This window comes from Giraffa tippelskirchi, chromosome 3 (assembly GCF_054371585.1).
Source record: "Giraffa tippelskirchi isolate mGirTip1 chromosome 3, T2T-mGirTip1v1.2.pri, whole genome shotgun sequence".
Taxonomy (NCBI): Eukaryota; Metazoa; Chordata; class Mammalia; order Artiodactyla; family Giraffidae; genus Giraffa; species Giraffa tippelskirchi.
This window is the reverse complement of record NC_137277.1, coordinates 153,291,566-153,314,785: the sequence shown is the minus strand read 5'-3', so window position 1 is coordinate 153,314,785 and position 23,220 is coordinate 153,291,566. Positions and strand designations below refer to the sequence as shown.

General features: G+C 41.8%; 1 protein-coding gene across 11 annotated transcripts in view; it reads left to right on the top strand.

Annotated features, from left to right (window-relative positions):
• MDH1B (malate dehydrogenase 1B) overlaps positions 1-22,770 on the top strand; it is a 32,815-nt gene extending 10,045 nt beyond the window's left edge. For 6 of the 11 annotated variants that reach the window (XM_081577957.1, XM_081577952.1, XM_081577955.1 and 3 more), the window contains 7 exons: positions 847-1,343; positions 6,342-6,483; positions 7,857-8,020; positions 11,501-11,640; positions 11,958-12,009; positions 19,223-19,303; positions 22,178-22,770. In XM_081577957.1, coding sequence (XP_081434083.1) covers positions 847-1,343; positions 6,342-6,483; positions 7,857-8,020; positions 11,501-11,640; positions 11,958-12,009; positions 19,223-19,303; positions 22,178-22,257 — 1,156 coding nt within the window. In that variant the 3' untranslated portion in view covers positions 22,258-22,770. Of the gene's footprint in view, positions 1-846; positions 1,344-6,341; positions 6,484-7,856; positions 8,021-8,118; positions 8,350-11,500; positions 11,641-11,957; positions 12,010-14,425; positions 14,613-14,714; positions 15,395-19,222; positions 19,304-22,177 lie in introns of all 11 variants that reach the window. The other 5 variants (XR_014079033.1, XR_014079034.1, XR_014079036.1 and 2 more) reach the window with 3 other exon arrangements.
• The last annotated feature ends 450 nt before the right edge of the window (positions 22,771-23,220 follow it).

Here is a 23,220-nt window from a genome sequence, read left to right as displayed (position 1 = left end):
TGCTTTAGATATTTTTAAAGGATTAAAATGGTACAGATGCTCTTGAAAACCCCATTGCGGCTCTCTCCAAACCCAGTATGAAAACCAAAAGTGCCCAGATGTACTCCTGAAGTCGCCACAGGGGTCATTAGGGCTATCATTATCAGCCAAGCTATAGAGTACTCAAATACTGGCTGAATTGTGGGTACAGATACATGACACTGTGTTGATCCTAGGCTTCCTTATAAGGATTTGGAAAAACAAGCCTTTCTAAAAGATGTCATGAATTTGCAGATAAGGGTATAAATAGAAAAGAGCTATGGTTAAATGGACTTCCCTGGTGGCTCAGTGGTAAAGAATCCACCTGTCAATGCAGGAGACGTGGGTTGATTCCCTGGGTCAGGAAGATCACCTGCAGAAGGAAATGGCAACCCACTGTAGTATTCTGAGCCTGGAGAATTCCATGGACAAAGGAACCTGGTAGGCTACAGTCCATGGGGTTGCACAGAGTCAGATTCAGCTGAACAACTAACACTTCCACACTTTCAAACTTGAAATTACAGGAACATGACACAGTTCTTTTAAATTTTGCTTTCTGCCTATTCTGTTTAATTGGAAAAGCCTTATAAACAAGTATACTTCTTACCTTGGGATTGTTTTCAAATAACCAAAACAAGAAGTTAGCAGTGAGAAATTTTTTGTTTTACTTTTGATTCCTAGCCTTAAAAATATCTGTGCAGCTATGTATGTCAATTTAAGATACTAATCAGGTATTAATTCACATGCAGAAAAATACCTATTAAGAATAGAGCCTGAAAAGGAGCCAAAGAATTAACCATTCATAATCTGGTTTTCCATTTTTATTAGTGCATCATCTCTTGCCTGCTACCATCTAATTCCCATCTTGGCAAGTGGGGAAGTGTTTGGACCACAAATGGAAATCAGCATAAACCTATTTGACAATGAGCAGGCAGAAGAAAGACTCATAAGCCACAAACAAGAGGCTGAGGACCTGGCGTCACCCAACCTCCAGAGTGTATCCATCTGCACCCAAGCTGAGGAGGCCTTCCATGGGGCCCACGTGATCATCATCCTGGATGACCACGTTGACAAGGAGATGTACAGTCTGGAAGACTGCATCCGCAGCAGAGCTCCTCTGTGTCAGCTCTACGGATCCTTGATTGAGAAAAATGCTCACAATTTTGCCAGAATTATTGTGGGAGGGAAAACCTTTGTGAATCTCAAAACAGCTTTGCTTATGAAATATGCCCCAACCTTTGCCCACAATATTATCGCTGTGGCCTTGGGTGTGGAAGGCCAAGCGAAGGCAGCACTGGCCAGGAAACTGAAAATTACTCCCTCATGTGAGTGAGCTCGGGTTTCCATGTCTGGTTTTTAACAGATGTCACAGCAGCAGGTTCCAGGAAGAACCTGTCCCTTCTAAAATCAGTCAGGATATCTGGACTAGAAAGTATGGAGCAGATGCCAAGAATTTCTGATTGTGTGATTTCAACGCTGGGCAAACATTTTAATTGTTGTTGTTCAGTCGCTCAGTTATGTCCAGCTCTTTTGTGACTCCATGAAATGCAGGCTTCTCTGCCCATCACTGTCTCCTTGAGTTTGTTCAAACTCATGTCCATTAAGTCAGTGATGCCATCCAACCATCTCATCTGTCACCCCCTTCTCCTCTTGTCCTCAATTTTTCCCAGCATCAGGGTCTTTTCCAGTGAGTCAGCTCTTCACATCAAGTGGCCAAAGTATTGGAATTTCAGCTTCAGCATCAGTCCTTCCAGTGAATATTCAGGATTGATTTCCTTTAGGATTGACTGGTTTGATCTCCTTAGCTTTTATGACTAGCTGATCTTTTAACATCATTATAAAAATTAAGAAACAAGTATTTAAATAATAAGATTCCTATTTTTCAAGTAGTAATTTGAACATTAATAGTCAATATTTTTCCCCCATGAGAATAGTTATCTAAGGTCATCAGTGTTTTGTAAAACATATTCAGGGCTCTGTTAAAATGGCCCCATCCCACTTCCCAGCTGTGTGACTTAGGGCAATCACTTAACCTTAATGTACTTTACTTCCTCACCTGTAAAATCAGGATGTGAGTACCACCTACCTCCTATAATTGATGCCAAGACTCAAAGAGATAGCATTTGCAAAGGGCTTGGAGGAGTGCCTGGCACATGGTAATGATTTGCAAGGATAGTAAACTTGTTAAGAGGATTGTGTTAACTCATCCGTTTCTGTTCCTAGTAATGTTTGGGCTAGTAGACTCCTGAATCATAGGAGGATGAGACAGAATCAGAAAATGAATTGTGTTTAAAGGGAGTAGAGGAGAAGCAGAAAAGGAAAAAAAATATGGAGACAAGTTGGGACAAAGAAAGGGAACTGATAGAGGGACAGCAGTGGAAGTGGAGTAGCAGGGAGGAAGTTGGCAATGACAGAGTTAAAGTGACATGGACTAGGTAAGCCTTCATGGAGAATCATTTCAGCAAAATTCCAGACGCCAAGAAGGTAGCAAACATTTTCAGAATTTTCCTTGAGTTCAGTCACACATAAACCTGTTTCTCAGACCAAGTGCATTGGGACAATTACTTAGGATGTTTTCCGTAGAGTTCAGTTCAGTTCAGTCGCTCAGTCATGTCTGACTCTTGGCAACCCCATGAACTGCAGCACGCCAGGCCTCCCTGTCCATCACCAACTCCCAGAGTTTACTCAAACTCATGTCCATTGAGTCGGTGACACCATCCAACCATCTCATCCTCTGTCGTCCCCTTCTCCTTCTGCCTTCAGTCTTTCCCAGCATCAGGGTCTTGTCCAATGAGTCAGTTCTTCGCATCAGGTGGCCAAAGTATTGGAGTTTCAGCTTAACCATCAGTCCTTCCAATGAACACTCAGGACTGACCTCCTTTAGGATGGACTGGTTGGATCTCCTTGCAGTCCAAGGGACTCTCAAGAGTCTTCTCCAACACCACAGTTCAAAAGCATCAATTCTTCAGCACTCAGCTTTCTTTAGAGTCCACCTCTCACATCCATACATGACTACTGGAAAAACCACAGCCTTGACTAGATGGACCTTTGTTGGCAAAGTAATGTCTCTGCTTTTTAATATGCTGTCTAGGTTGGGCTTAACTTTTTCTTCTAAGGAATAAGCGTCTTTTAATTTCATGGCTGCATTCACCATCTGCAGTGACTTTGGAGCTCAAAAAAATAAAATCTGTCACTGTTTCCACTGTTTCCCATCTATTTGCCATGAAGTGATGGGACCAGATGCCATGATCTGAGTTTTCTGAATCTTGAGTGTTAAGCCAGCTTTTTCAGTCTCTTCTTTCACTTTCATTAAGAGGCTCTTTAGTTCTTCTTCACTTTCTGACATAAGGGTGGTGTCATCTCCATATCTGACATTATTGATATTTCTCCCAGCAATCTTGATTCCAGCTTGTGCTTCATCCAGCCCAGCATTTCTCATGATGTACTCCACATGTAAGTTAAATAAGCAGAGTGACAATATACAGCCTTGATGTATTCCTTTCCCAATTTGGAACCAGTCTGTTGTTCCATGTCCAGTTCTAACTGTTGCTTCCTGACCTGCATACAGGTTTCTCAAGAGGCAGGTCAGGTGGTCTGGTATTCCCATCTCTTTCAGAATTTTCCACAATTTGTTGTGATACACACAGTCAAAGGCTTGGCATAGTCAATAAAGCAGAAATAGATTTTTTTCTGGAACTCTCTTGCTTTTTCGATAATCCAACGGATGTTGGCAATTTGATGTCTGGTTCCTCTGCCTTTTCTAAAACCAGCTTGAACATCTGGAAGTTTACCGTTCATGTACTGTTGAAGCCTGGCTTGGAGAATTTTGAGCATTACTTTGCTAGCATGTGAGATGAGTGCAATTGTGTGGTAGATTGAGCATTCTTTGGCATTGCCTTTCTTTGGGATTGGAATGAAAACTGACCTTCTCCAATTCTGTGGCCACTTCTGAGTGTTCCAAATTTGCTGACATTATTGAGTGAAGCACTTTAAAAGCATCATCTTTTAGGATTTGAAATAGCTCCACTGGAATTCCATCACCTCCACTAGCTTTGTTCATAGTGATGCTTCCTAAGGCCTACTTGACTTCACGTTCCAGGATATCTGACTTTAGGTGAGTGATCATACCATCATGATAGTCTGGGTCATGAGATCTTTTTGTATAGTTCTGTGTATTCTTGCCACCTCTTCTTAATATCTTCTGCTTCTGTTAGGTCCATACCATTTCTGTCCTTTATTGAGCCCATCTTTGCATGAAATGTTCTTGGTATCTCTAATTTTCTTGAAGATCTCTAGTCTTTCCCATTCTATTGTTTTCCTCTATTTCTTTGCACTGATTGCTGAGGAAGGCTTTCTTCTCTTTCCTTGCTATTCTTTGGAACTTTGCATTCAAATGGGTATATCTTTCCTTTTCTCCTTTGCCTTTCGCTTTGTACAAGTGACAGAAAGTCCACTCAAAGAGACAGAAGTCAGACAGAGAGTGTTTTCCCACAGAAGAATGCAGGGGTAGTTCTTATTTCAGGCGTAGCCAGATGCTGGAATTCAAATGATGATGTCAAGCCTGGGTTGTGCTCTCACTTGGCTCATCACTCAGCTCTGGTTTCCATAGCTTTGGTCTGATTCGTAGACTGACTTTCTCTAAAAAGTGGCAAAATGGCCACTGGCATCATAGTTCAACAACCCCATGGCGGGGGTGGGGTGGGGGGGAGAATACTCTTTCAATTCTTTGTATAAAATCTAGCAGAATAATTTTTCATTGGCTACGCTTGGACCATGTGTTGTTCAGTCACTAAGTTGTGTCTGACTCTTTGCAACCCCATGGACTGTAGCACACCAGGCTTCCCTGTTCCTCACCATCTCCCAGAGTTTGCCCAAGTTCATGTCCGTTGAATCAGTGATGCCATCCAACCATCTCATCCTCTGCCACACTCTTCTCCTTTTGCCTTCAATCTTGGACCATGTGCCCAACTCCTGATCAGAGATCAGGAGATCTGTTCAACTCTTGTGATCAGAACAGGAGATCAGATCAACTGTTGTGATCAGAAATCTGGAATCTAGGTCTTGTACCCATTGATAGACTTGAGCTATGAGAACAGCTTTACCCAAACCAAATGGGCTGAAATTGGGGAAGGGTACCTTAAAGAAAAACCTGTATGCAGTTAATGAAAAATAAAAAAAATAGAAAGAGATGTTAGGGGAAAAAAAGCAGATGTCCACTATAATTTTCTCTAGCGTAACTTAAGGAATTTAGAACCATAAAGGGCCTTAAAGCTGACAAGAAAAATTCTTTTTCATACTGCCTGCCTTTGAACACAACTCTGTAGGAGTGTGATAACTGAAACTGCTGGAGCCATTTTAGGACAGTGAGGGAAAGGCCAAGACAATAACATCTTTGAGCTGCTGAACAAACACCAGTGTCACTGCCTACCTCGACTTATTATTTGAGAAAAGTAAACTCCTTTCAGTTAAGCCAAGTCAGAGGGAAATTTTGTTACTTGAAGCCAACAGCAAACTTAGCTCATACAGACCAGGACAAAATTCTATCGCCATACTAGAAAGTAGTGTGAAATTATAAGAAATTAAGTTTTTAAGCAAATAAGTTCATAAATAAGTCAATAATGCCTTTTTTCACCTTGGATACATTTGTAAAAAATCCACAATTATTAGAATTGTATTCAATGCCAATCCCCATTTCTAACTGCATCCTCTTCTTTTTCTTCGAAGTACGTATCATGTTTTTAGTAGTTATTTTCTCACTTACTCCCTTCCACCCCCAGAATATTGCAGGAATTTGGGTTGATTTGTTTTCTTCTGAGCCTCCCATCTAAAAGTACCACCTACACACAAGCTGATTCAGTAACTCTGGGGATTAAGATGTTCCTCGGGGGTCCTCTTATTTCAACACCCCCATATTGCAGGAAACGAAACCCATGCAGGGAGAAAAGTGACTTGCCCAAATTTTCATTCCAGTCTAGAATCAAGGACTCACTGTCAGAATCAAAGCAGATAAAAAAAAAATCCTCTTCATGGGAAGCGGAGTGGTGAAGTTAGGACCACAGCAGGGGTTTCATTTTCAGTAGCAGTTTCACTCAGGGAGCATTTCAGTGTATCCTGAATTCAGTCATATGCCCACACCACCCACAACCATTATTAGAAATGGCCAAGCCCTGGCAATTAAGGAGATGATTCATATCATTTGCAGAGTTTTAGGGAGCATGAATATGTCTGTTTTAAAAGGACCAATTATAAAACAAACACACAAACAGAAAGGGTGCGTGCCATTTTTTATGTTATGTTATTTGTAAAATTTCTTTTCTTCACAGGCATCAAAGATGTGATCATTTGGGGTAATATTAGTGGAAATAACTACGTTGATCTGAGAAAAGCCAAGGTTTACAGATATGAGAGCGCTATTTGGGGACCTCCGCATTATTCACGCCCTGTTTTAAGCCTGCTTTTTGATAGGTACAGTATCTCTTTAAGTGAAGTATTCTAACAAGATTGAATAACATATAATAATTGTTACAGTCTTTTAAAAATCATCTTAGAAATCTGTGTACAAAAATAACCTGACATTATTCATAATACTCAGCCTCATTTATGCTTTCTATTGAAGAAGCAAAGAAAATTCCACAGAATTTCAACTACTCAGACCCCACCTCCAAATTATTTGATTTTGGAATTATGAATTTTTATATTTCAGATTATCCTTAAAGTGGTTCACATATTCCATTAATGTTATTGCTAAAGCAAACCTATGTAAAGTGCTTAACACAAAGACAGAGATATGTGTTCAAATCAAAACTAGTTGAAACAAACTTTGAGAATTAGGAATTCCGATGGTGAGCAGGTCCAGGCCAAGCTGGGTGCTCAGTCTCAGGAGAGACAGAATCGAGACACACTAAGAAGCACTGTCTCTGGAGCCAAGCCACCTGAGTTGGAATTCTCATTCAGTCACTTATTAGCTGTGTGACTTTAGAGAAGTTACTTAGCATCTCTGTGCCCCAGTTTTTCCGTGTACCAACTGGAAACAGTAACAGAGTATGGGCCTTACAGAGTTCCTGGAAAGACGAAATGGATTAAGACAGGCAAGGCCCTCAGAACTGTGCCTGTCACAGTCAGCACCACGATCACAAAAAGAGTGTGGAAAAGAAGTGGGGGCGGAGGGGACGCATTTGGAACTTTTTTCTAAACTTTGCAATACTTTCCCAGGGGTAGCACATGCATTTCATCACCCCTTTCTTCCCTCCCCTTCCTTCACCCATGCCTAGAATTTGTGTCCTAGGGCTCACCATCTTGGAGTATGGTTCCTGCGGTTCCACTGAATGGCTGCCTGGCGGGGCCAGTATCTCCTGGAGCTGTTGTGCTGGCTCAGCAGGGATGGCCTTTTCATGCTTGTTCTAGTCCAGCTGGACTATTCCCTGAGTTTTTAAACTTCAGATTATAAAAACTTAATAATTCCTTACTTCCCAATATGAGGAAGTCAACATTTCATGATATTATTTTATTTAAAATGAAAGATACCCCTGGCTCCAAGATAGCCTCTGCGTAGAAGACATTCTTTCTGATGAAATTGCTCTTGCAGCCTTTGGCCACTCTTCTGTGTTCATGTTTATTTTATCATGGTTTTAGTTTGAAACTTTAGGACTCCTTTCTGCCCTGTTTCATTACTTTTCAGTTGACTCTTTATGGGATTGAAGTTTGAAGAGGGATTCAGGAAGTCATATTTCTGTTTTGTGGAGGTGATTTCTTGTGTTTAGATGCACTGACCCAGGCAACATTCTTTTTCATTCCTAGTCCTTTCTCCATTGTAAAATTGTTTCCTTCTCTCCTCACAGGGAGTGGGTAAACAGAGAGTTTGTGTTAAGTCTTAAAACGTTGACTGCCACAGGAAGACAATTTGGAGGCATATTAGCTGCACACAGTATAGCCACTACGCTGAAATACTGGTGCCATGGCTCACCCCCTGGGGAGATTGTGTCTCTAGGGGTATTGAGCGAAGGTAAATCTGGGTTTTTTCATATCTTAGGATGATTAAAAACCTTCAATGTATGCCTTGTGCTCCTACTTTTGTGTCCTCACCTGTCTACCTCTTTACAGGTTCTGTGAGCTATCTGGATTTTCACGATTCCATAATCATGCATTCCTTCACTCGTCCATTCAGCAGTGCCACAGTAGTTTGTGTGTATGTGTTGGGAACACACACAGGAAGAAGGCCTGGCTTCTGCCTTTTAGGAAACTCACAGCAGAGAAAAGGAGAGTCACACATGTCAATGAAATCATTCCATTGAGTTTTTCTCACTGTTTCCCAGCTGAGGAAGGGAAAGCAAGGTCAGTTTTCAGTAGGCAGCAGGAAGAATCAAGACAGGCATCATAAAGGAGGGGACACTTCAGAAGTGTCACCTGCAGGTTTGAATCATGTTTCCCTGGCAGACAAGAATGGGAAAAACACCTGGGTGCAGGAGCTGCAGGAGCAAAGACACAGATGCAAGATACAAAGGGCATAGCATTTTGGGTACCAGGCAGAAACAGGAATGTGGAAAGCTTGCTCTCCATCCACAGAAGATGTGTATATATTTTTACATCCTTGCTATTTTAATCTGCTAAAAGCTATACAGAGCACTTCTGTGTTTAAAATATAAGAAAGGAAGAATAGCTGATGCTCTACCTAGAGCATAGGCTCTACCTAGAGTATCTCTTATCTTATAGCTTTCCATTCTCCCTGAGCAAAGCCCATTCATTCCCAAAGCTCCAGGCCTGGGTCTCACTGCTGAGCCCTGCTCTGTCAAACATTGCCACCTGGATGTCATGTTGTCACTTCAAACTGACATACACCAAATTAAACCTATTGTCTTGCTCCCCGATGTGATCCATCACTTGTACCCTTTATGTTATTAATGGAACCATGATTCTTCCCAATGTTTCAGTGACTATGGTGCAGCTCAAGGAAGTCTCCCCAAATCCTGCAAGTCAGAATTCATGTCTGTCTCTCTTCTGTACTCACATAGCATGTGTTCCTCTATCAGAGAGGATATCACAGCCTGCCTTTATGGATGGGCTCTTAGCTGCATATGTCCTCTCCATTAGAGTTCATCCACTCTGAGGGCAGGGCCTTGACTGGGTCTTTTTGTTGCTCCTTCATGGGTAGACGCTCAAAGAGTCTTGTTCAATTAAAGTGAAAGTGCACAAACATCCCCATCATGTGAATTCAGATCACTATGTTACCTTTTTAGTGAAATAGGCATTTAAAACCTCACCTTTTTTTGTAAAAAGTTTAATTAGGAAGTCCCTGGTTTAATTAGGGAAGTGGTTAGTACTCCATGCTTCCATTGCAGGGGGCATGGGTTTGAACCCTGGCCAGGGAACTAAGATTCCACATGGCCAAAAAAACTTTAATTAATCTCTATAGGAATTCATCAATAACTGCTCAATGCTGGGACAAGTGAGGTGAGAAGCAAGTGACCATTGTGTCCCTGAGATGGTACCACATATATAAGCTCCCATCTGTTGTCAGCTTGTAAGGTTGGTTCCTTACAGACCAAACAGAGTGAACAGAGTGGATGGGACATCCTCTACGGAAAAGTCTTCCAGATCCTGGTTTCCTGGTTTCTTGACTCCTCAATATTTTGCCCTAGTGACAACATTTATTTTCATTGAAGTATAGTTGATTTACAATGTTGGGTTACTTTCAGGTATACAGTTCTGTGACTCAGATATATATATATATACTTTTTCAGATGCTTTTCCCATATAGATTATTACAGAATACTAAGTATAGTTCCCTATGCTATACAATAAGTCCTTGTTGGTTCCCTGTTGGTTATCTGTTTTACATATAGTAGTGTGTATATGGGCTTCCTGGGTAGCTCAGCTAGTAAAGAATCTACCTGTAATGCAGGAGACCCCAGTTCAATTCCTGGGTCAGGAAGATCCCCTGGAGAAGAGATAGGCTACCCACTGCAGTATTCTTGGGCTTCCCTGATGGCTCAGAGAGTAAAGAATCCACCTGCAATGTGGGAGACCTAGATTCGATCCCTGGATTGGGAAGATCCCCTGGAGGAGGGTATGGCAACCCACTGCAGTATTCTTGCCTGGAGAATCCCCATGGACAGAGGAGCCTGGCAGGCTACAGTCCATGGGGTTGTAAAGAATTGGACATGACTAAGCACAGCACAGCACAGTGTGTATATGTCAATCCCATCCTCCCAATTTATCCCTCCCCTCTTTCTCTTTGGTAACCATGAGTTGTTTTCTATGTATGTGGGTCTACTTCTGTTTTGTAAGTAAGTTCATTTGTATCCTTTTTTTTTTTAATATTTCACATATAAGTGACATCATATGGTATTTATCTTTGTCTTACTTAGTATGATGATCTCTAGGTCCATCCGTATTACTGCAGATGGCATTATTTCATTCTTTTTTATGGGTGAGTAGTATTTCATTGGAGAAGGCAATGGCACCCCACTCCAGTACTCTTGCCTGGGAAACCCCATGGACGGAGGAGCCTGGTAGGCTGCAGCCCATGGGGTCGCGAAGAGTCAGACACGACTGAGTGACTTCACTTTCACTTTTCACTTTCATGCACTGGAGAAGGAAATGGCAACCCATTCCAATATTCTTGCCTGGAGAATCCCAGAGACGAAGGAGCCTAGTGGGCTTCCGTCTGTGGGGTCGCACAGAGTCGGACACGACTGAAGCGACTTAGCAGCAGCAGCAGCAGCAGCAGTATTTCATTATAATATGTTAACACATCTTCTTTATCCGGTCATCTGTCAATGAACGTTTAAGTTACTTTTACATCTTGGCAATTGTAAATAGTACTATGAATTTTGGAATGCATATATCTTTTCAAATTAGAGTTTTCTCCACAAACATGCCCAGGAGTTGGACTGCAGAATCATATGGTAACTTTATTTTAAGGAACCTCCACACTGTTCTCCATAGTGACAACATTTTTGATGACTAGAATGGTGTGAATAATTTTCATACTTGATTGAGGCACAAAAACAGGAGGCATTTTATCTGAAGGTTGCTCAGTTAGTAATAAACATTATCAGTCTTTTTATTTGGAGCACATTTAAACTGGGAACTGGAATTGTGAGAAAATCACCAGCTCTCCTTCCCAGTGCTAGCTCCTTGGCTCTGCGATTGCGGTAGTAGGTTGGAAGAGTGAAGACCAGATTGGACAAGTGTCTGGGACTCAGGGGCTACCTAGAGGCCAAGGAAAAGCTAAGGAAGCAGACAAAAGGAATCCAGACAAGGTGGGAGAGAAGGACTGCATTAGTCCCCGAGGCAGAAGCAGGCCATCTGAACCCAGCAGGGATGAAAGAGATAAAGAGGGAACAACGGAAGTTTAGGTCCACTATTATCATTAAAAACCATGTTATTAAAAACTATGTCTGCCCTTCTCTACAGTGTCACCAGGAAGCTTTATTTATCTGAGTGCTTTTGTCTTGCTTTGCTTTGTATTTGTTCCCTGCAGGCCAGTTTGGTATTCCTAAAGGGATTGTCTTTTCTATGCCTGTGAAATTTGAGAATGGAACTTGGGTGGTTCTTACAGATCTCGAAAATACAGAAATAAGTCAACAAGTAATGACCAGAATGGCAAGTGATCTAATTCAGGTAATGTCAGAATAGCCACAAGGAAACTGACTTGAATAATGGCCTTAAATGGATTCCCCTAGATCAAGGCAGACACTGTTTTACTGTGGTTTCAATTTGTGTCTTATTCCTAGGAACAATAGAAGGCCATAAAAGTTTGGAGAAATCAGCAGAAGAACACTACTTTTTTGATTGTGTAATTTCTAGTATGTTAAAGGTAGTAGTTGGTTACTTAAGTGTCCAGAATCAAAGTGCATTTCTAGTAAAGAATGATTAGGTTAGTAATGTGGTCATTTAATTCTCTGATTACAAAATTTTTTTGCACAATTTTTCCACAGGAGCAACTTGTTGCACTTGGAGAGTTGGCAATTTTTCAGCCGTATCAATCAGGTAATCTATTAGATATGATATTTTATAGGGCTGCTATTAAAATGGTATTAAAATATGTGTTAAAACAAAATCACTATTTAATATTAATAAATATAATCCATGTTTCATCACTTTTCAGGTAAATTATTGACAAAATAAACTATAGGTTTAGTGTATCCTTTGAAATAAAGTATCTGATAAGAATGCTAAAGAAATCACACCTTAAAAATTTTTTTTTTCTTTTGCGTATTTATTTTTGGCTATCCTGGGTCTTTGTGCTGTGGGTGGGCTACTCTCTAGATGCGGTTGGTAGGCTTCTCATTGCAGTGGCTTCTCTTGTTGTGGAGCACAGGCTCTAGGCTTGCAGGCTTCAGTAGTTGTGGCACATAAGCTCAGTAGTTATGGTGCAAGTTAGTTGCCTCACGACATGTGGAATCTTCCTGGACCAGGGATCAAACCCATGTTCCCTGCAATGGCAGGCAGATTCTTATCCACTATGCCACCAAGGAAGTCCAAGAAATCACATCTTAATGACACTATTCCCTTATAAACTTTGTGTATTGTTGTTGTTCTTCAGTCACTAAGTCATGTCCATGTGACCCCAGGGACTATAGCCCACCAGGCTCCTCTGTCCATGGAATCTTACAGGCAAGAATACCAGAGTGGGTTGCCATTTCTTTCTCCAGGGGGTCTTCCCAACCCTGGGACCAAACCCAAGTTTCCTACATTGGCAGGCGGAGTCTAACCATATGTATTAATTTTCTAGAGCTGCCATAACAAAGTACCACACATGGGTGGCTTAAAACAACAGAACTTTATTCTCTCACAGTCCTGGAGACCAGGAGACCTAAATCAAGGTGTCAGCAAGGCACACTCTCTCTCTGAAGGCTCTAGGAAAGAATTCTTCCATACCTCTTTTACCTTCTGGTGTTGATGATTGGCATTCTTGGCTTGTAGCTGCTTCATACCAGTCTCAGCCATTGTCTTCACAAGTCTGTCTTCCCTCTGTGTGTATCTGTTTCCAAATCTCTCTCAGGAAGAACACCAGTCATTGCCTTGGTTGTTGTTCAGTCCCTCAATCGTGTCAGACTCTGAGATCCCATGAACTGCAGCATGTCAGGCTTCCCTGTCCTTCACCATCTCCGGGAGTTTGCTCAAATTCATGTCCATTGAGTCAGTGATGCCATCCAACCGTCTCATCCTCTGTCACTCCCTTCTCCTCCTGCCTTCAGTCTTTCCCAGCATTGCCTTGGGAGCCCACCTTAATCTAGTCTGACCCCATCTTAACTTGATTATATCTGCTAAAATTGTATTCCCAAGGAAGGTCACATTTGCTGATACCAGGGATCAGGAATTCAACATATCTTTTTGTATATTTGTGAAACTGGCAATACTTACAATTACCTTTCAGTTCAGTTCAGTCGCTCAGTCGTGTCCGACTCTTTGCGACCCCATGAATTGCAGCACGCCAGGCCTCTCTGTCCATCACCAACTCCCGGAGTCTACCCAAATCCATGTCCATCAAGTCGGTTATGCCATCCAACCATCTCATCCTCTGTCGTCCCCTTCTCCTCCCACCCCCAATCCTACCCAGCATTAGGGTCTTTTCCAATGAGTCAACCCTTCGCATGAGGTGGCCAAAGTATTGGAGTTTCAGCTTCAACATCAGACCTTCCAATGAACACCCAGGATTGATCTCTTTTAGGATGGATTGATTGGATCTCCTTGCAGTCCAAGGGACTCTCAAGAGTCTTCTCCAACACCACAGTTCAAAAGCATCAATTCTTTGGCACTCAGCTTTCTTCACTGTCCAACTCTCACATCCATACATGACCACTGGAAAAACCACAGCCTTGACTAGACGGACTTTTGTTGGCAAAGTAATGTCTCTGCTTTTAAATATGCTATCTAGGTTGGCCATAACCTTCCTTCCAAGGAGTAAGCGTCTTTTAATTTCATGGCTGCAATCACCACCAGCAGTGATTTTGGAGCCCAAAAAAATAAAGTCTGACACTGTTTCCACTGTTTCCCCATCTATTTCCCATGAAGTGATGGGACCAGATGCCATGATCTGAGTTTTCTGAATGTTGAGCTTTAAGCCAACTTTTTCACTCTCCTCTTTCACCTTCATCAAGAGGCTCTTTAGTTCTTCTTCACTTTCTGCCATAAGGATGGTGTCATCCGCATATCTGAGGTTATTGATATTTCTCCCGGCAATCTTGATTCCAGCTTGTGTTTCTTCCAGCCCAGCGTTTCTCATGATGTACTCTGCATATAAGTTAAATAAGCAGGGTGACAATATACAGCCTTGATGTACTCCTTTTCCTATTTGGAACCAGTCTGTTGTTCCATGTCCATTTCTAACTGTTGCTTCCTGACCTGCATACAGGTTTCTCAAGAGACAGGTCAGATGGTCTGATATTCCCATCTCTTTCAGAATTTCCACAGTTTATTGTGATCCACACAGTCAAAGGCTTTGGCATAGTCAATAAAGCAGAAATAGATGTTTTTCTGGAACTCTCTTGCTTTTTCGATGATCCAGCGGATATTGGCAATTTGATCTCTGGTTCCTCTGCCTTTTCTAAAACCAGCTTGAACATCTGGAAGTTCACAATTACCTTTAGGTAACTTTAAAAAAATAATTTTTGATACGCTTAGTTTTCTTATTGATATTTTCTCTAATTGTGTACTCACAAGGAAGTGTTCTCATCTTTCTTTCCTTAAAGAAAACCTCATCTGAAATATGAAAATATGAAAATGAATAAATAAATTCACTCAAAGAAAGAGCTTTCATCAAGTGTCTTTTGAGAGCTCAACATCCCTTCCTTCTACCATTGTTGATGGAGTGTCGACCATCAGCCAGCACTAGGAGTTAGAAATATGTTGGTGGATAAGGTAGACCCATTCTTGCCTTTTGAAACCTACAGTTCAGCAGGGATCATAAATTACACCAAGGGCTATAGCTGTAGTGAATCTCAGCATGAGAAGTACAGTGTGCTGTGAGGGCGTATGCCTGGGGATGTGATCAAAGAAGCTGACACAGGAAAACATACATCAATGTGTTGGAAAAACTGCAAAAAATACCTTGTGTGGCCAAAGCCTAACAAGATGAAGCTGAGAGAGCGAGTGGTGAAGGGTAGATGAGAGTTGCAGAAGCTTCTGGACGAAGAATGACCCAATCAGGTTGTGATCAGTTTGGAAAACATATTGGCACCAAAGCGAGACTGTTTGCAGAAGACTGGTATCAGGAGGGTAGCAGAGTGACACAAGGAAGAGACAATTACAGCTAAGGCTGAAGGCTGTAGAATTTTGAAAGACATTTAGGAAGCAGAATTATCAAGACTTGATTATGGATTGGCTCCGGGGGATCTCGGAAGACTGTGACTTCTTTTGGTTGAGTAACAGGGTGAGTTTATCAATATGGGGGAAAAATGGTAGAGGAACATTATTTTAGAAAGAGAGAGAGAGAGAGAGAGTGTGTGTGTGTGTGCCTGTGTGCCTGTGTGTGTGTGTGTGTGTGTGTGTGTGCCTGTGTGTGTGTGTTAGGTGGGAGAGGGTGTGCAGTGCCAGGGTACAGGAAGAATAAGTTTAGTTGCTTACATTTTGTTTTTTCCTTTAATTTTTGTATTAGTTGCTTACATTTTGATTCTGAAATACCTGTGGGGGTATCTCAAATAGATACAACAGATAAGAGAACTGTGAACTTTCTGGAGCTCATCAGGATCTGAACTACATTTATCAAACTGGGAATTGTTGACTTTATATATATTGGGTTGGCGAGGAAGTTCGGTTGAATTTTTCTGTAACACTGTAAACTCGAACCAACTTTTTGGCCAATTCAACAGAAGTGAGGCCATAAGCATGATGGAGATTGGAGAGAGAGAGAAGGCCTGGAGGAACTTAGCCTTTAATGATTCAGTAGAACAGCTGACAGAGGACTGACTGTAAACGGGGTGATCAGAGAGTCGGGACAGGCCCTGGAATCTGATGCCATGGAAGAGCAAAAGGCATTGTTTTGGGAATGAAGGCTGGTCTGCACTGTGGGATGCTACCAGGGGATCAAATAAAATGAGGCCTGTCAATGGATGTAGGACACTGAGGACATTTGTGACTTTGATGAGAGCCCAACAGTTTTGTGGAATGGGGAGGCAAAAGTGAAACCAGTGTACGCGGGTAGGACCAAGCCCCAGAAGCTACAGACTTGCTGTGGAGCCAGAGTACGCAGTGCTGTGGGCCTGAGGACGTGTGTGCTGAGAACAGAAAAGGGCTCCCATGAGGACAGGATGGAAGGTCTTTCTGGACAAGGTGACATCCAAACAAAGTCATGAGGAGAAAGAAGGTGTTAGCTAAGATTGGGGTAAATGGGAGGGTCAGTCCATTCAGAGAGAGCAACAGGCATATACAAAGGCAGAAATATAAGGCAAAACTTTCTGAGAACTGCCAATTCATTTTATCTGTAAAATAAAATTTGAGGTGAAAAGTGTCAGAAAGTAGAAAGGTTACCTAATCTTGTTAAAACCAATGAAGGATTTTAGGTAGGGGAGGGGCAGGAGCAAATTTAAATTTTGAAATGATCACTCTGTTCATAATAGGAAGAATGTATTGGATGGGAGAGAGCGGAAGTAGTAGTAAGACCAGTTTGGGGGGGGGGGGAGGTTTGGCAGGTAGAGTAATTATGAGGCCCCTAACCAAGAAGTGGCCATGAAATGTAGAGAAGAAGCTAGATTTGAAGATATAAAGTTAACAGAACTTGATCATCTGTGATATAGGCTAAGAGAGGGCTTGGGATGGAGACAAGGAATGCCCCAACGTGTTTGGCGTCTTGACATATGGTGGAGTCATTCCCTAAGACAGAACTTCCCAAACCATCAGCCACAAATGGGTTGGGACATGGAGCTAGTGATCTCCTTTGCTCCAGAGATTGAATCTGGAGCAACTGGAGTCCCCAGGCTGGTTGCCTCTATTGTCCTAGTCATTTTCTATGTGTGCTAAATAATGAAAATGTTTGGGAAGCTGTGGTCAAGGTAAGGGCTGTAGAAGAAGGAGCAGGTTTTCCAGAGGCATCTGTGTCCAGTGGGTGAGGGACACATGGTCTCTGGAGGCCAGGAGAGAGATCTGGGCTGGAGATGAGGCTACAGAGTCATCAGTAACTAACTGGTAGTTTTTTAGAAGTTGATAACCATGGTGACCCTGTGGAGAAGGATCTGAATGTTTGAGGAAGGGGGACTTCATCACTTCTTGGTTTCTCGTGCCTTTTGAATTTCATTCCATGGGCATGTTTGACACATTCAAAAATATAAATAAGCAGAGAGAGAGATATCTGGATGGATGGGTGTTAACATTCAGCTACCATTGGAGAAGGAGGAATGTGAGGAGAAAGATCCTCAAGACAGCGACAGAAAACAAGCTTCAGAGCACAGGGATCAGATACCAACAGGAAGCATCTCTTCTGCCAAGACCTCAGAGAAGGGGAGAGGTGATGGATAGGATGCAGGAAATTCTGTAGGATGGGGGGATTCAGAACAAAAATGGCAGCAAGGCCAGGTGCCAGTGATCAAAGTCTAGGGGGAAGCTAGGGTTGTAAGGAAAGAGGTGAAGATTTGAAATAATTTGTTAAGAGGAAAGGAAAGAAGGACAATGGAAAAAGTCAGAATTTTCTTTCCAAGCTAAGGGCTCAATGGAATTTAGAGACAGTGACATTTGTAATAACTCCAATGTACATTTGTGTGATTCCCTGTAATGTGCTCAGCTGCCTGGATGCAGGAGAGGAATTCCAGATGTATGATTTGCAGTAAGTCCTGAAATATCAGAGAGTGCTGCCACCCCTACGCTTAGAATACAAATAACATTTGGAATAAAGATGACACTATACAGTATTCCAACAAAATTCTGAGTATTTCCATGATGACTTTATGTGGAATATCAACTTATCTTCCCAAAGGTTTATGTTTCTCCTATTTTTTTTGTATGTGTGTGTCTTGTTTGACTGGCACCCTAAATGGGTGCTCAGGTGATTTGGTCATTGGTATTGAACATGGGAACAGAAAATGAGTGCACTTTTGTTACTCTGCTTGGCGTTTGGGTTGGAAGCAAGTGAGGCAGTGAAGATGAGGGTAATTGAAAGAAAGCTGATGAAGTAATGGACTACAGGGGGTCTCTACTGGATAAAGAAGGAAGTAATAAATAGAAATAAAATTTAGAAAATCTAGGCAGGGGTAAGGTAATATTGAAAACGTTTAACAATCAGTGTGATACAGATTTCAGCCAATTTAAGAAGTTGCTGCCCCTCAGAATGGATTAACTAGTAAAAGGAAGCTGGCAGGGTACAAAGGAGTGCCCTTGGTCATACCCAAGAAGGTTTAATGAGGTCAAAGTACCAACAATGCAAGGAAGTGCAGAGACCACAAGGAAAAGAGGTTATGTGCAGAGGGTAGCTTTTGAGAATTGAGACCCAGTTCTGGCTGGTGGTCAAGTCGCCAGGAGTGGGCCAGACCAAACAAAGCCTCAAGACAGCATGCAGGTGGGAGTGGGTACAGAAGCCCAATGAGGAGTTGCATTTATCTCGAACTCTTGTATTCTCAGACTGTAAGGCCCTCTTTTCCTGCCTGGCATGCAAGAGTTGCAAACTCCTCTTATGACATTGACTGATAAGGCAGTCATTCTAAACTTGACTCCATTGACTGGTTGCTAGTCCTAAATTTCCCATAACCCTTGCACTGTAGAAGATTTTCTGAAAGAAAATGACTTGATTTTATGCTGTTTTTATTAACAAAAGTTAAGTCATATACATATATGTATTAGTCATTCAGTCGTGTCTGACTCTTTGCAACCCCAGGAACTGTAGCCCACCAGGCTTCTCTGTCCATGGAATTCTCCAGGCAAGAATGCTGGAGTGGGTAACCATTCCCTTTCTCCAGGGGATCTTCTAACCTGGGTGTCCTGCATTGTAGGCAGATTCTTTACCATCTGAGCCAACAGGAAAGCCTCCCCCACCCCGCCACACACACATAATATGTATGTGTGTTCATTCATTTGATCTTGACTCTGTCACCATTGGACCCTTGTACCTTGCCCAAAACACTGTTCCAAAGATTCCAAGATCAGAGCATTGAAAATAATCAGAACTTGGCAGATCGTGGAAATTTCTGCTTATTATCATATCAATGAGATAATTCATGTATGAGATTTGTTTAATCTTTTCAATTAATTTAATATTTAATTTCCCGACTTTTAGAAACTGACATAGAACAAGAAGATGTAAAGACCGCCTTACCCACCACACATGACCATCAGGGACGTCGAAAAGTGTCAGATGGTAGGTATATCATTTGGAAAAAAGAAGTGCGCTTTTATCCAACTTAACATAAAATTTCAGAGAAAGGATCATCTGTTAGCTATAAAATGGGAGTTAAATCTTTCATCTCCCTCATCCTATACTCAAAAATACCATTGTTAAAAATCTATTGAAATCTTTGAAGGAAAGTACCGGATATTCACTAAGTACCTTCTAGATGCTGATCACTGTGAAAGACACTGGGGCCCATAGTAAGGCAGCTAGCTGTGGCTACACAACACAGGGAAAGAAGCCCTGCAGCCCTGAAAGAAATGTACATATGTTTAACAGTCCGGTACTGTAGACTTAAAATTTTGTGAAAAGGGTAGATTCCATGCAATACATTTTTATCACACACACTCACACACACTGTGAGAGGTGCTAGGAATGTCAACAGATCAGATACCTTCCTTGCCCTCAAAGTGCTCACCATCTAGCATGGGAGACAGCAGAGCAGAGCAAAAACTACCATGCTGAGAGATAAGTGTTATGGTGGAGAGAGGCCCAGGGTATAGGGGGACCACATAAAGAGTGTTAGGAAAGGGGCTTCAAGAAGAGATAAGATGGGAACTGAGCCTCAAAGGAGGAGTAAGAATCACTATTGCAATTTGGTGAAAAGGAGGCGTGCGAATGGAGGGGCAGGTAGGGAAGAGATTGTGAAATGTGTCCCACCAGAAGGAAAAACAGGAGCAAAGCAGGCATGTCAGGGAGTCCAGGAAGGGCCAGAAGTGTGAAACTGTTCAGTTCAGTTCAGTTCAGTTGCTCGGTCGTGTCCACCTCTTTGCGATCTCATGGGCTGTAGCACACCAGGCCTCCCTGCCCATCACCAACTCCCAGAGTTTATTCAAACTCATGTCCATTGAGTTGGTGATGCCATTCAACCATCTAATCCTCTGTCGTCCCCTACTCTTCTCGCCTTCAATCTTTCCCATCATCAGGGTCTTTTCAAATGAGTCAGCTCTTCACATGAGGTGGTCAAAGTATTGGAGTTTCAGCTTAAACATCAGTCCTTCCAATGAACACTCAGGACTGATCTCCTTTAGGATGGACTGGTTCGATCTCCTTGCAGTCCAAGGGACTCTCAAGAGTCTTCTCCAACACCACAGTTCAAAAGCATCAATTCTTCAGCACTCAGCTTTCTTTATAGTCCAACTCTCACATCCATACATGACTACTGGAAAAACCATAGCCTTAACTAGCTGGACCTTTGTTGACAAAGTAATATCTCTGCTTTTTAATACGATGTCTAGGTTGGTCATAACTTTCCTTCCAAGGAGTAAGCGTCTTTTAATTTCATGGCTGCATTCACCATCTGCAGTGATTTTGGAACCCAAAAAATAAAATTTGCCACTGTTTCCACTGTTTCCCATCTATTTGCCATGAAGTGATGGGACCAGATGCCATGATCTTTGTTTTCTGAATGTTATTCTTTAAGCCAACTTTTTGACTCTCCTCTTTCACTTTCATCAGAGGCTCTTTAGTTCTTCTTAGCTTTCTGCCATAAGGGTGGTGTCATCTGCATATCTGAGGTTATTGATATTTCTCCCAGCAATCTTGATTCAAGCTTGTGCTTCATCCAGTCCAGTGTTTTCTCATGATGTACTCTGCATATAAGTTAAATAAGCAGGGTGACAATATACAGCCTTGACATACTCCTTTTCCTATTTGGAACCAGTCTGTTGTTCTAACTGTTGCTTCCTGACCTGCATACAGATTTCTCTAGAGGCAGGTCAGGTGGTCTGGTATTCCCATCTCTTTCAGAATTTTCCACAGTTTATTGTGATTCACACAGTCAAAGCATCAAATTGATGCTTTGGCAGCATCAAATTGTATTCAGATGATAAGCAGGGTAGCTGGGACAGAGCAGGGAATCCAGAAAGGATGGAGAGAGCTGAAAGAGATAGGTAGAGGCCATCAGCTGTTCGGCTGAATGGTTGATGGAGGGCTCCGCATCATACCTGGTGGGTGGCTGGACAAAGCATGAAATGGATGCGGGCAGACTTGATGAGTGAATCTAGCTTCCTCTAGAAGTTGGTCAAGCTGACCAAATCACTGTCCAGAGGAGCATGGCAAATTCAGTTCCACTCAGAATATGTATCTTAAGAGGTTCAATCAGACAGTGTCTCTAGGTATCTGGGTAACAGTCAGCCCAGCTGGTGATAAGCAATGCCCATGGAAAGCGGGAGCCCACTGGGGCCCCTGTGGGAGGACTGAGCAAACACTATAAGGTCTGTCATGAAGGGGATGACTGGCAGCTTCCCAGGACCGACGAGGAAAAGCCAAATTGTGGAGCCTTTGCACCAGAACCGTATAAGTTGTTCATTAGAATTTTAGGCTCTTAGGCTTAACTAATTCATAAAAAATTTTAGTGGTGGTGAAGTGGGGAAAATGGGGTTGAATTTGGGTTGTTGTGGGGGCTGTTTGTTTAATGAGCACTGGAATCAATTGTAACAGTATGGTGCTTTCCATATTGAAAGGTGAACTGTAGGTATGAAGTGGATGTAATAACTAGCATTTTTCTTGAGCTAGAATAAAATAGATAATAAAAGATAAGTAAGAAGAGCAGAAACTAAATATTCTATTTAGTTCATTTTTCCAGTAAACCAAATAGAATATTAATAGAAAGAAAAAGGTGTGTAGAGAAGAGAAGGGTAACAATAAATTAGAAAAGGGTATTTTCTCATGTAGCTTTTTGTTTCATTACATGCACACAAAGTGCAGGTATTGATCTGGAATGTAAAAAAAAAATTTATAGTGGGTAATTGTCAACAAAGTTTGAAAAGCACTCACATAGAACATCTCGTGGGCTGTTAGTTATGTTCTAAACCCACCATCTTTTATCTAATTTTGTTTCAGACTATAAAGATTTGTTTACTGATCTACTGCCAGATGATGAAAAAGATGTAATTTTGTCAGATGGTGAGTCTGTCGAGTGATAAACAATCTCCGCAGTGCTGATGATCATGACAGAAATCGTCCAGTCTTAAAGAATGACCTTGTGGTCAGAAAACACTGTCCAGCAACTGAAGTAATTTTGAAATAACTCTTTCTCATACTCATAGATGCTTTGAAGGAGAGATAAAAAACATGGAAGGAAATTTTATTTTAAAACCAAAATTGCTTCCGTGTCATAATCACCTCATCTCTCCTCAAATATTCTAATTTCACCTCCAGCTCCCATGTCTCATTCTTCTCACCTTTTCTTCTCAATTCCTCATTACAAAACTCAAAATAGCTGTCATGCCAAGTCAGGATCCTTCTCAGAATGTGGGTGAAAGGAAGACCCTGACAAGCCCAAATTAGAAATCTCTTTAACGAGGGAAATCTGGAAATTTTTATACATACTTACATATGTGTGTCTTGTATATATTTGTATAGAGGCTTATATATTTTTAAAATCTGCCTAAGGAGTTGTATATCCAGAAGATAATAATCATCTATTCTGTTTCCATCTTGACTACTTCTTTACTTAAAACTGTCTGTACAGGAGGGAGCCGGCAAATGCTGAAACATTGCCAGTGACCAAAGTTTCACAGGGAGGTTGGTAGACACTTCACTGAGCTGTTTGGCTAGAAACCCATTTGCCCCTGACAGTGGCTTATCCATGACACCATATAAATTTGATCAGTAATCTCATGTGTAAAACAGAAAGCTGCTGTATAGCACCAGGAGGTGAGTTCAGTGTTATGTGATGACCTAGGGGGATGAGATGGGGAGGCTGGCTCGAGAGGGAGGGGATATATGTATATATATAGCTGATCTAACACAGCAGAAACTAACACAACATTACTAAGCAATTATATTCCAATAATAATAAAGCAACCTGACATCTTGCAGCTTTCAAAGAGGGCAAGGCATTCTGAGAACCTTGGAGTAGAAGGAAAAAGATAGGGAAAAAT